The sequence below is a fragment of the Saccostrea cucullata genome, unplaced genomic scaffold (genome assembly GCF_032062105.1).
Source record: "Saccostrea cucullata isolate Sc308-1 unplaced genomic scaffold, CSIRO_AGI_Scuc_v1 ctg965, whole genome shotgun sequence".
In the NCBI taxonomy this organism is placed as follows: Eukaryota; Metazoa; Mollusca; class Bivalvia; order Ostreida; family Ostreidae; genus Saccostrea; species Saccostrea cuccullata.
This window is the reverse complement of record NW_026928551.1, coordinates 182238-196348: the sequence shown is the minus strand read 5'-3', so window position 1 is coordinate 196348 and position 14111 is coordinate 182238. Positions and strand designations below refer to the sequence as shown.

The 14111-nt window shown below is 34.3% G+C and overlaps 1 protein-coding gene across 1 annotated transcript in view; it reads left to right on the top strand.

Moving 5' to 3' along the window:
- The window catches only part of LOC134277936 (sister chromatid cohesion protein PDS5 homolog B-like), a 40055-nt gene that overhangs the window by 14554 nt on the left and 11390 nt on the right, over positions 1-14111 (top strand). The window contains exons 11-21 of the mRNA XM_062760235.1: positions 179-330; positions 414-527; positions 737-769; positions 4473-4570; positions 4815-4954; positions 6877-7092; positions 10776-10866; positions 11335-11404; positions 11740-11863; positions 12054-12209; positions 12318-12386. Coding sequence (XP_062616219.1) covers positions 179-330; positions 414-527; positions 737-769; positions 4473-4570; positions 4815-4954; positions 6877-7092; positions 10776-10866; positions 11335-11404; positions 11740-11863; positions 12054-12209; positions 12318-12386 — 1263 coding nt within the window. The remainder of the gene's footprint in view (positions 1-178; positions 331-413; positions 528-736; positions 770-4472; positions 4571-4814; positions 4955-6876; positions 7093-10775; positions 10867-11334; positions 11405-11739; positions 11864-12053; positions 12210-12317; positions 12387-14111) is intronic.

Below are 14111 nucleotides of genomic sequence, written 5' to 3'. Positions count from 1 at the left end.
ATTTCTGATCAGTATTTTGGAAACTATTTGATTGAAAGTCATCTGTCTTCATACACGTACATTGGTTAGGTATGTCACAATTGGCTCTTTCTAAATTAAGTGATAGGTTAGGAGAACTTTTATGTTTTAACAAAAGATGTTGTATTGAAGTGTTGTGTGATTGTTATTGTCATTTTAGTTTCAAATCCGTCAAGCTGCACTGCTGGGCCTTGGACAGCTGTACAAAAGATTTGTTTTAGCTGAAGAATATGACAAGGCTAATGTTGAAAAAATATCCTGGGTTAAAGACAAAGTCTTTCATGCGTATTACCAGAGTAACAATGAGGACAGGTAGGTTCTAGATTTCTGTAAAGGTGCTTCTGTTTGGATAGTGTTTGTTCTTAGGATGACATTTCTTACTTGCTTTGTTTCAGACTGCTCGTTGAGCGTGTATTCAATACATGCTTAGTACCCTATAATGCTGAAGTGTCTGAAAGAATGAAGAGGCTGTATTTGTTGTATGCTACAATAGATGATCATGCTGTGAGGTAATTCATATTGGGAGACACTTTCTTAATTCTTACCACTCACTGTTTTTTTCCCCGACGAAAGATTTTTGATAATTGTCAATTCTTATCATAAAATTCTAAGCTAAAGAAAAATGACATAATTTTTTTTTTCTGATAGAAAATCTTTCCGTGAATTATTAAGCTTACTTCATATTAAATAATTTTTATTTTTACTTCTTTTTCTTTAGAGCATTCCATGAAATGTTGAAGAACAAAAATCTGTAAGTATATATTTTTTGAAGTTGTACAAAAATTGTTACATGTAGCATTGTCAATTCTCCAGTTTATTTGTTAAACTTTCTTTGCCCCTGTCATGAATTTGCTGGGGTAATAGAGAGGACATTCAGTGTTTTGTAGTTGGACATAAATTTATATCACAAGTGGGACAGGAATATTAAAAAAAAATTATAAGTGTAAACATGGTAAAGAAAGCGTGGAAAAATATTGAAAAAACCTTAATAAATCATATTAAGGTAATTCACCTTAAATAGGAACTAATCAGATTCTGGTCCATCATTTAGAGTAAGATTTTCTTTTTAGGTCACCTGAGTCACTCAGGTGACCTATTGCTATCTGTTTTTGTCCGTCGTCGTCCGTCGTACGTCGTTCGTCGTACGTCGTTCGTCGTCAATCGGTCGTAAACTTTTGAACATTTTCAGCTTCTTCTCTGCAACCACTGAACCAATTTCAACCAAATTTGGCACAAAGCATCTATGGGTGAAGGGGAACAAAAATTGTGAATTTCATGATCCCTGCCCCCCTGGGGCCTGGGGGGTGAGGCCAAAACCACTACAATTAATGCAATCTTTAAAAATCTTCTTCTTTACTCTTGGACATCAAGCAGTCAAACTGTTTGCATGATTGTAATCAGCATTGAGTCCTTTACCAAAATTGTGAAATTCATGGCCCTTGGGTCAGGGGTTCTTGTGCTAGGGCGGGGCTAAATAAGTATATAGTGAAAATGCATTATTTCTTTGAAAATTTTCTTCTCTGCTCCTGAATATTAAATAAACTAACTAAGTACATAGTTATGATGAGCAAGAGTGCCTCTACCAAAATTGTGAATTTTATGGCCCCAGGGTCAGGGGTTCTGGTGTTAGGGCGGGGCTCTATTGATTATATAGAGAAAAGACATGAATTCTTTGAAAATCTTCTTCTCTGCTCCTGGGTATTAAATAAACTAGCTAAGTACATAGTTATGATGAGCAAGAGTGCCTCTACCAAAATTGTGAATTTTATGGCCCCAGGGTCAGGGGTTCTGGTGTCAGGGCGGGGCTCTATTGATTATGTAGAGAAAAGACACGAATTCTTTGAAAATCTTCTTCTCTGCTCCTGGGTATTAAATAAACTAGCTAAGTACATAGTTATGATGAGCAAGAGTGCCTCTACCAAAATTGTGAATTTTATGGCCCCAGGGTCAGGGGTTCTGGTGTTAGGGCGGGGCTCTATTGATTATATAGAGAAAAAACATGAATTTTTTGAAAATTTTCTTCTTTGCTCCTGGGTATTAAATAAAGTAACTAAGTACATAGTTATGATGAGCAAGAGTGCCTCTACCAAAATTGTGAATTTTATGGCCCCAGGGTCAGGGGTTCTGGTGTTAGGGCGGGGCTCTATTGATTATATAGAGAAAAAACATGAATTCTTTGAAAATCTTCTTCTTTACTCCTGGGTATTAAATAAAGTAACTAAGTACATAGTTATGATGAGCAAGAGTGCCTCTACCAAAATTGTGAATTTTATGGCCCCAGGGTCAGGGGTTCTGGTTTTAGGGTGGGGCTCTATTGATTATATAGTGAAAATACCTGAATTCTTTGAAAATCTTCTTCTCTGCTCCTAGGTTTTATATAAACTAACTAAGTACATAGTTATGATGAGCAAGAGTGCCTCTACCAAAATTGTGAATTTTATGGCCCCAGGGTCAGGGGTTCTGGTGTCAGGGCGGGGCTCTATTGATTATATAGAGAAAAAACATGAATTCTTTGAAAATCTTCTTTACTCTTGGATATTAGATAAACTAACTAAGTACATAGTTATGATGAGCAAGAGTGCCTCTACCAAAATTGTGAATTTTATGGCCCCAGGGTCAGGGGTTCTGGTTTTAGGGTGGGACTCTATTGATTATGTAGAGAAAAGACACGAATTCTTTGAAAATCTTCTTCTCTGCTCCTAGGTTTTATATAAACTAAGTACATAGTTATGATGAGCAAGAGTGCCTCTACCAAAATTTTGAATTTTATGGCCCCAGGGTCAGGGGTTCTGGTGTTAGGGCGGGGCTCTATTGATTATATAGAGAAAAAACATGAATTCTTTGAAAATCTTCTTCTTTACTCCTGGGTATTAAATAAAGTAACTAAGTACATAGTTATGATGAGCAAGAGTGCCTCTACCAAAATTGTGAATTTCATGGCCCCTGGGTCATGGGTTCTGGTTTAGGGTGGGGCCCTATTAATTATATTGTGTTAAATGCATAAATTCTCTGAAAATCTCCTTCTCTGCTCCTAGGTTTTATATAAACTAACGAAGTACTTAGTTTTGACGAGCAAGAGTGCCTCTACCAAAATTGTGAATTTTATGGCCCCAGGGTCAGGGGTTCTGGTGTCAGGGCGGGGCTCTATTGATTATATAGAGAAAAAACATGAATTCTTTGAAAATCTTCTTTACTCTTGGATATTAGATAAACTAACTAAGTACATAGTTATGATGAGCAAGAGTGCCTCTACCAAAATTGTGAATTTTATGGCCCCAGGGTCAGGGGTTCTGGTTTTAGGGTGGGACTCTATTGATTATATAGTGAAAATACCTGAATTCTTTGAAAATCTTCTTCTCTGCTCCTAGGTTTTATATAAACTAACTAAGTACATAGTTATGATGAGCAAGAGTGCCTCTACCAAAATTGTGAATTTTATGGCCCCAGGGTCAGGGGTTCTGGTTTTAGGGTGGGGCTCTATTGATTATATAGTGAAAATACCTGAATTCTTTGAAAATCTTCTTCTCTGCTCCTAGGTTTTATATAAACTAACTAAGTACATAGTTATGATGAGCAAGAGTGCCTCTACCAAAATTGTGAATTTTATGGCCCCAGGGTCAGGGGTTCTGGTGTTAGGGTGGGGCTCTTTTGATTATATAGTGAAAATACCTGAATTCTTTGAAAATCTTCTTCTCTGCTCCTAGGTTTTAAATAAACTAACTAAATACATAGTTATGATGAGCAAGAGTGCCTCTACCAAAATTGTGAATTTTATGGCCCCAGGGTCAAGGATTCTGGTGTTAGGGCGGGGCTGTATTGATTATACATGTATAGTGAAAAAACATTAAATCTTTGAATATTTTCTTCTTTGCTCCTAGGTTTTAAGCATATGAACTACCTATACAGTTATGAGTATTCCTTAATCTTCAAGAATTGAAAATTTCAAGGCCCCAGGGTCAGTTGTACCATAGAGGGGGGGGGGGCTGTACTTATATACTGAAAATGAATGAATTGTTTGAAATGTGCTCCTTGGTATTAATCAAATATTTTTGAAAAGCAAGGATGCCTTTCCAAAAATAGTGCAATGTGAGGATCTAGGCCTAAGAGTCAAGGGTTCATGTGTGGTAGTGGCACTACTGATTATTGCTGAATATTACTTAGTTGAAATGCATTTGTTGTTCCCCTATCCTGCCTATGGGTATAAAGTAACCAAACTAAGGAACTGCTAAATGTATAGTTATGATGACCAAATTGTAAATGCTATAGCATCTGGCTTAAAACATGGATCAAATTCAATCACTGGAAAGTTGTTGAATAATGCTCAGGTGACCTATAAGGCCCATGGGCCTCTTGTTTTTTAATGAGAGAATTTAAAAAATGCTGCTGATAAGAACAGTAGGGTCAAAGTGACTCAGGGTAGTCTTCTGACCCATGGTCTTCTTGTTTTCATCTAGTGTGAAAGTTATGGTGTCCCAGTTGGTGGAAGCTATAGAAGTCAACTTGGAAGGAGAAAAAAACATTCCACTAAATCGCAGACTAGGGGCAATATCAAGTAAATGCCAAGTAATTTGTTATCAGAATAGAGGAAAAAAGGCATCAGATTAGCTTTGATTTAATTATTATTAGAGGAAATACTGTTTTTATTTGATAAATACATAAAGATTTTTGGGTCTCTCCATCAAGGTATTTAACTTTTGATGTCAGGTATAGAAACTGTTCGGCATAATGAATAAATTAGATAGAATCTTTCCTTGAGAAAATGCTTGAAAATAACAGCACTTCTCTTTCATTTTTAGAAACTCTGCCAGAAACGCACAAAGCCACTGACCATATGAAGAAGTTTGCCATGCTAGTAAAGGAAGACAAAAGAATGCGTCAATTTTTGAAGACTTTACTTGGACCAGATTGCACCTCTCAGAAAGCTCAAGATTTAGTAGTAAGTCTTTCAGTCAGGAAAGCAATAACTTCAGCATTTAGGGTAAATGTTCTTCTTAATAAGAGTTGTTGGGGGGAATTGTAGTGAAATCGATCACTAGTTCTTGTATTCCAACCTGACACTGTGACTTTGACCTTATGAATTTAATTGGAGAAGAGCCCCCATGTTCATTGTAACAATGCTTAGTTCATATGTCATAAGAACAAATAAAAGATTTTTGAAGAATTAATTCCAGCTTAATATAGGAATATATTATACAAGAAAAGCTTCAATTCTACAAGTTTTTCTGCTAAAATTAGGGTAGGGTTCAATTGATTACTTACTCACAATGCATCAATTCTTAAATAATCTTTTTTTCTGTTATTTGAGTGTCCCAAATATTATATAAATTTTAAAATATATATATAAATACAAATATAAACTAAGTGTATGGTTAAAGAAGGAAGAGGTTTAAAATAAAAACTATTATGAATATAGTTGTTAGGCAACAATCCAGTCGCATGATTTACTCTCACACATGTTCTATATATAAATGTACATCTTTTGAGTCAGAAAAATATGTCTCTTAATTGGAACAAGGGACTTGCACCATAAAAAGCAAAGTTAGAATGTATTGAAGTAGCAGCATGGATGCATTTATTGCTGTCTGAAAGAAATATGGATTTTTACTGAAATATTTATTGATTACATCTCTTATCATATCCCTTATGTCCATCAGCAATGAACAGTGCTTGAGCTGTGATTCGCCATTGTCGCCAATTGCGAATTTTTTTCAAAAGTGGCGAAAAGGAATTCATAAGTGGCGAAAATGAATTTTTTAGATGTACCATATACAAAATTTGTGTAGTCCTTGTTAGCTCCTTTGTTTATTCAATGTATACAGATAAGTCCCTATGTTTATTTAATGCAATAGAGGTGTGAAAACTGAAACCTACATGTAGGAAATTATGTCTCGCTTGAACGAACACACAGCTGACTAGGTAACTAGCCTGGAGCAATGAAGGGTTACAAAATTGATTGAAATAATATAATTTGGATTAAACAAGGGGGATAAAGAGTTATTAGGAGATGAAGTCAGTAAATAAAAGATTTTTATCAACAAAATCTGGTTCTATGTAGATCGTTTTTTTAAAACCAAAAATAGGGAAACATGTCGAAAAATGTAAAGAATGGCTTCAAATTTTACCTGATAAAAATTAAAAAATATGCACATTATATCATAAACTGACAAAGAGTGAAAAAGAAACTGGTTTGGAAACAGAATTATCTTAGTAAATTACACTGAATTTCAATTATTTACAATAACATGAGCTTGCATATTAAAATCTGGAGTCTCCAAGTTGTTAAAGTAAAGTCAAGTTTTAAACCTAATTTTCATTACTTTTTAATTATACTTCCTTTCTCATTTTTCTCAATTAATTAAATGGTGAAAATTTCCATTTAAAAAAATGTCATATATATATTAACTACGTCTGTAGCCCCCCTCCCCCCCCCTCCCCTTCCCAAGCAAAAAAAGGACATTTTCTGCATGTCAGGAATTGGCTGATATCAATTCAATATCTAATTAATTGTATAATTTCAACATAAGTTTTTTTTTTTAATGGATACTACCATAAGCTTTAAACATTACAATTTTAAATCAATGTCTGTTATAAAGATAATAAAAAAAAAATGAATAAGTGCATTGCATTGTCGAGAAATCAGATGTAAGTATGCCTGTCCTTTTGTCGCGAAAAGTGGCGAAAAATATTTTCGGTCCAGTGGGAGCCCTGGCAATGAACTTGGTGTCTGGTCAGTGTTTTATTTCAGTATTGTTTTATTGTGATTTTTTCGATCCACACAGTGTAGATTAAAGCAGGGCTAAGCTTTCTGTTAAATTTTTAATGCACACACAATTACGGTCATTGTTCTCTTCCAAATAGAAAGAGGTATTAAAGAAACTTGGTGGCCCTGGTCCTGGACAGCATAATTTGTTCTACAACTCCATCAAGTCTCTTCTGGAGCGAGTAGCCCCTGTCATGTTTGATGCTGCGGCCATTGAAATGTTGGTTAAACACGTGGATGAGACTGTTAGGGGACTTGGCATAATCACTGATGGAATAGATGCTGCTGCTGAAAAGGGAGTCAGACTCCTTGTAGTAAGTGAACTGTATCCAGTTTTATGTTGTTTATTCTCAAACTGTTTTCTTGTTATGGAATGTGAAAGTACACTAATTTCAAAATATCAAAAATTTGCATGTTAAAGTACCGTAATTTACGGAATATAGGTCGATACTTTTTTTCTCAGAACCGCTTGGGTCGACCAATATTCAGAATTCGACCTATTTAAGGCTCAAGTTTACGAAAATTGCTCCAAAATCAGTAAAATTTACGTCAATTTCAAAGCAAATCTGTGCCCCTTTCGCAACTTTTTTGATTATTTTTCGCAAAAAAAATTAATGCCCCGGTAAACAATAACATATTTATTTTAAAACTTTCTTACAAAATAAATTTCATTAATTATCCGTTGATGAGAAAGGAAAACAACATTGCTTCACCTATTAAATAATTCCTCAACGTATTATCCATTAACATCATGCGATATCCATCTTGTGAAGCTAGGAAGTCGCGATCTTGTACTAAAAGTAAAACCGCAACCGTATCAAAATTTAAAATACGGAAAATTTTCACGATCACAACTATAGTGTTTTTACCATTTATTAGTAGCGATAAATTGAAATAGTATATTAAATATTTTTTATTGTCTTATGTTTATTTAAATGTAAAATGAGTGAAATAATTTGTTGCCATTATTAAAAGCTTCGTACACAAGAAGTACATTGAACTACCGGTATACAAACATTGGCTTCTAACAAAATTTTAATTGTCTGACAGATAAAGAGATTTACACTGTGTACGCAAAGGTGTTAAACAACACCTGTGTTATTTAATTAATTGCCTGCGGGGCATGATTAAGAAACCCACGTGCCATTATAGGGGTATTAGTGTTACACTTCATTGAACAAACAAAGCCGTGAAATTCATGTTGACAGTCAAATTGTGAATGTACTCTCAATGAAATTTATAAATTAAACTTAGGCCAAAAAAAAAAAATAGTCTTGTTTCCTGCTACCCGACCGACCCTATTTTGGTGGGCCGACCCTAAAGGTTTTTTTTTTCGAATTGGAAAAAAATCGAAATATTTCCGGAATTTGTCGTTCTGTCACCGTTTTCAGTTCCCCTGTTATCAATACAAAACAAAATGGCGGCGGCCATTGGAAGAGGCCAGCCTCATGTGCTCTCTGTTATTTTGGAACGGTGTCACTACAAGGACACAAAAACAAGCGTAATAACAACCTTTTCGAGTACTACCACTTTAAATGATATCTTTGCTAGTGATCGATTGTCAGTTGTAAGAAGCTCTTCGATGCTACTCATCGATTATAAAATAAATGTTGCCGACATCGCTAACAAAAAATAAAATTGTCATACTTTAATTTTATTACCAAATCCAAGTGCAAAGAGCATAAAAGTAGTGATGAATGTTGAAAACATGGAAGGATCCCGTGTCTTGTAGATACTTTTACCGCCATGATTAAATATGGGGTTAAACTAATACCAGGAAACGGTAATATTGCAAGTAAAGGAAAACATAATTAGTCTAGTCAATCTTTAAACGTTATTATCACCATAAATACATGTCTAACTTCTGGATAATTACTTTTACAACTTTCAATTTTAACTAACTTAAACTAATTTTACATACATATATTAAATGAAAGGTGGGACTAATATCAGTAAAAAACCCATTGCATGGACTTCTGACTTTATTAAAAAAATTAATTCACATTCTGTTTCAATAGTCCTATATTGTTTAATGTAAACAAAATACTATTTTACACTGTTTAAAAAAGAAATTTCAATTAACATTTGTTCTCAGTTTAGTTCCTGTTCACTAAAATATTTCACTTAAATTACAAATGTACATGTATTCAGATTCATCATCTTTGTTTGTTTTTGTTTTTTTTTTTGTTTATTTTAGATTTCAAATAATAAACAACGATAAAATTAACCTGCCCAGAAATCAAATACAGTGTAATCTAACAAAGTTCATGGTTTCTGTAACACATATGGTCCTTCACTGAGTTTTTAAAGGAATGATTGTTTGATTATCTACTTGACAAATACCTTCATGTTCCATAACTGAAAAAAAAAATTCTGAGAAAACTAAAAGAGCTTTCTACACAGTGTACTGTATATTATAAAATACCACTTGAGTTGTTGTGCATCAAGATATGAAATTTAATTGTAAAAGATTATATTGAGTGACTTGTGATATATTTAATTTGATTATGTATTCAGTTCATATCCTAAAAATGCCGTCGGAAAAAAATAAAATAAAAAATAAAATAAAATAATTTTCCTACCTACCTACCCTATTTTTTTTAGGCTGGTAGCAGGAAACAAGACTATTATTTTTTTTGGCCTTATAGAGTGTTAATATGATTTCAATTCTTTACTGTTGCGTGATATATACATTCAATGGTCATTTGCGTCATTTAGCCAATCCCTGGAGTAGAAAAATAACAATGGCGGACATCGAAGTAATTGTCGTCCACCGGTAAATACTGTCTGAATAAAATTTATTAGGAATGTGTCCAAGTTATTCTGAAATCGGAATTGCTATTCATTGGTCTCGGGTATTTCCCGAATTATAGCTGTAAAAAAATAACGTATTTACGTGTTATTTATGCCTCTGATTTAACAACAGTGTGAAACTACGGAGGTATTGATTGATTGAACATGCAAGTTGGAGAAAAATAAGTAGTAACACAATTCAAAGAAGTTTTAACTACATTTTTAAAAAAAACTTAATTTAAATGCTGTACTCATTAAAATACCTGTTTATTTTCTTGATACGTTCATGTCACGGAATAACCCCGGTAATTTTAGGGTTTTACCTCTTCTGATACGTTGTATCTGCGTAAGAATCGTTAGAAAACGGGAAAGAAAGCCTCGTCCTATATAGTAAGTTTGCCCTATCTTAGGATTTTTCAAAAATTAAGGCTGAAAATGAGCCTTTCGACCTATATACCCCATCGACCTATAATCCCAAAATTACGGTATGCTTTTTTTCACACATAAATCTTTCTATGCTATCTTTTGACCTTTTCTTTCATAATTCTGGTTGTCAAACATTAAATAAATAAAAATAGAATTTAGAAGAAAAAGAAATTGAAATGCCCCAGCACAAATACAGCTTTTTGTATAGTTTTTTATACAATATCCTGCCATCTGTCCTTCAAGAAACCCGTTGAAGAAATTTTTAAAAGACCTCATAAGCTGATCTTTATTGATGAAAGCTTCAAATGATTTTTCCATGACCTTCCTTTTGACCTTGAAAATGCTTCTTTAATTTGGTGTTAAGTTCAATTACCAACAAAAAAACTTAAAAAGATATTTTCGATAAAAATCTTTAATGCATGTAGGTAAATACAATTCAACTGTGACATCATAAATTAATTACATTCTTGTGACTTTGACCTTATCCCTCTTTACTGTAATGTGCGTATCCTTTTGTTTCATTATTATGAACCATGAGCAGGATATTCATGCCTTAAACATGTTGAAGACAATTTTCTTCTTTATTTTCACATCTTGGAAGAGTTACAAATTGTAAATTCTTGTGGTATTCATATTCAAACTGTTAGGCCATTTGAGATTGTCACCATTTTAATGAAACCTATACAGTAATTTGATATTGATCAGATACAAATAAGTTACAAGAAACATGCATGTTAATCAGTTGACAATGTCCTAACTTTTGAATTAAATGTTTTAGGCACTGTCCAGTGTTTACCCACATTACTTCAAAACAGAAGAGACATATGAGTTGCTCTTGTCTTTCTTGAAACATGATGATGAAGCAGTGGGTAAGTACAGTCAATACAAATACTTACAGGGACGGCTGTATGCCTGGATATGATTTACAATGGGGCAATTTCCAATATTGGCTGTATATCTTGAAGAGCATAAGGCAAAAAAAAAAAATCAAAATTAATACAAATAAACCTGATTTGAGTATTTGGATAAATTTCAATGTATGTTATGAATCAGTGTGGAATCCATTTCCAGACGAAATATTAAACATGATCCTATAAATTGTTTTTTCCTCTTAGTCACTCTTAAAGTTATGAACTACTATAATGGGTTTCTTAAAAGAAGTTGTGTTTATTGTTCCTCACCTGGGAAAGAGCTGGTCCATAAGCCATGTGAGCACACGGTCAAAAATGGTGCAGTGAAATAATTGCATGCAACATCATGCTAAGCATCCACAAAAAATTTGCAAAATTGGGGCACGTGGATTTTTTATTTTATGCTTTTGTGTGTTTTTCTTGTAGCTGATCTTACCATACAGATTTTCATCAATGTTGGAAAACATCTACAATCAGAGCACCCAAATATTTACACGTAAGTTCTGATGCCACTCAGTCCAAGCTTTATTACACTTCATGATGTAAGCCATAGGCTCCAGTGAGACATTTTGATCAGTGATTGTCTTCTGTGTGTGTATAGCTGTATGGCAACGGAAACATTGGGTCAATTCAAACCAAACTAACTTATTCAAGGGGGAGGGTATTCATGTTTTTATTTAAATGAAAATAGCTCAAAACATGTTGTTCAAACAGAAAATGTTACCACTTCAATGCGCTTCATTGTACATTTTATTTTGTCAGGAATAGAATTATTTGATATGAGCTAGTAACCATGTGCATCTTTTTAATGTAGAGTATTTACATTATTAGGGTTCTTTTGCCAATTCTTCAAAGATCTGCAAAACTTGGCAACCCAAAACAAAGCAAGCATGCCATCAAGTGTATTTCAATTGTGTGCCAAAAGAAAGAAGCTATCCTAAGCCAAGTATTTGAGGTAAAGCTCAAACTAGGAATTTTTGAAGGCTGTCCATTGCCCTGGAGCACAAATACTTAATTTTTTTTTTACATGTAAAATGTATTCAAAGATATATTAGATTCAATGATAATATGAGCTTCAAACATACAATATTTTGAAGGAGTTTTCTTGTAAAAATGTACATTTATCAGTGATATTTCTTTTTCAGTATGTCAAGAAATCTCTGAACCCCGAGTCAGCCAATTTTATAACCTCTATAGTAGCATTAGGACACATTGCCAAGCTGTGTCCTGTAGACTTTGCAGCTGATATCAAGGCCATCGTGTCCAAAACCATAGTTAAAGACCTCTTGATGATGGACAGGGCAAGTTTTTTCTTTTTAAAAATATATCACTGTGTTTAGCCATGATCAGCTTTAAGATGGAAATTTCAGAAGTTTGAATTTAATATTGATGTAAATTTTAATTTGTAGTCGTCAGGACCAGATACTACAGAAAGCTGGTACTCTGAGCATCATGTGACAGAGGAAACCATGGCCAAAGTAATGTCTTATCGATCAATCAATGGAATATTTAACACATTAGATCTTAAATAAGTTATAAAGGGGTCTTGACTCACTTTGAAAGATGTATGTGAATGAAAAGTTTTACTGATTTCCAATGCTAGTCTGCAGCTATGATTTTGTTACAAATTCTCTTGAGAAATCTTTCTGATTTTTAGCTCACCTCAACGAAGTTGGGGGAGCTTATGTAATACCCTCGGCGTCGGCGTCCCAGGTTAAGGTTAAGTTTTTTGGAGCAGTTTTCTTTTTAAGTACTTCTATGTCCTATATTGATTAGACATGCATGGAAGATGGTTATAGTGTGTTTCATTGTACCAGTCAAAGTTTCAGATGCTGCAATTTCTGCAAAGGAATGACCAGGTTAATGTTTTTGGAGCAGGTTAACATTTTTGGTGCAGTTTTTGGTGTAGGTTTCATTTCCAAGTAACTATAATCCCCATGTTGACCAAACTTGCATGGATGATACATCTAAGGATGGATACTACCGGGCTTGCTTCGGATGCTGAATCTGACCTACATTTTCCGGTTGAGTGAACAGGTTTAAGTTTTTGGTGCAGGTTTCATTTCCAAGTAACTATAAGCCCTACGTTGACCAAACTTGCATGGATGATACATCTAAGGATGCATACTACCGGGCTTGTTTCGGATGCTGAATCTGACCTACATTTTCCGGTTGAGTGAACAGGTTTAAGTTTTTGGTGCAGGTCTCATTTCCAAGTAACTATAAGCCCTATGTTGACCAAACTTGCATGGATGATACATCTAAGGATGCATACTACCGGGCTTGCCTCGGGTGCTGAATCTGACCTACATTTTCCGGTTGAGTGAACAGGTTAAAGTTTTTGGTGTAGGTTTCATTTCCAAGTAACTATGAAACCTATGTTGACCAAATTTGCATGGATGATACATCTAAGGATGCATACTACCGGGCTTGCTTCGGATGCTGAATCTGACCTACATTTTGCGGTTGAGTGAACAGGTTAAAGTTTTTGGTGTAGGTTTCATTTCCAAGTAACTTTTAGCCCTATGTTGACCAAACTTGCATGGATGATACATCTAAGGATGCACACTACCGGGCTTGCTTCGGATGCTGAATCTGACCTACATTTTGCGGTTGAGTGAACAGGTTAAAGTGTTCATCAAGAGATGAAAATTCTCAAATTTGCTTCAGATGCTGGATTTTGATTACATTTTCATGAAGAAGAACTAGTTTAAATTGTTTATGTAGGTCTATTTCAAAGTATCAGGTCAAAATTGCTTAAATATTTTCATTTTTGGAATGTACACTTTTTGTTGATTAATTGTGTGACTTTGCCTTACTTAAAGACAACATTCGTTGAGGTGAGCTCTGTAATCTCTGATTACCTATGTTTAGCTCTACTGGTCAGAGACCAGAAGAGCTTATGCGATAGTAATGCGTCCGTCGTCCGTCCGTCTGTCTGTCTGTCTGTCTGTAAACAATTTTTCAAAATGCTACTCCTCCTACAGTTTTGGTCTGATTTCAATATAACTTGGCACACAAGTAGACTACACTAAGATACATAATTCTGTATATCGGTTTTTGATTTCGATCATCGGTGTTGCCGTTGTTACTAAAAATAGAAATTTCTGTGAAATTCTTTCAAAATGCTACTCCTCCTACAGTTATGGTCTGATTTCAATATAACTTGGCACACAAGTACACTACACTAAGATACATAATTC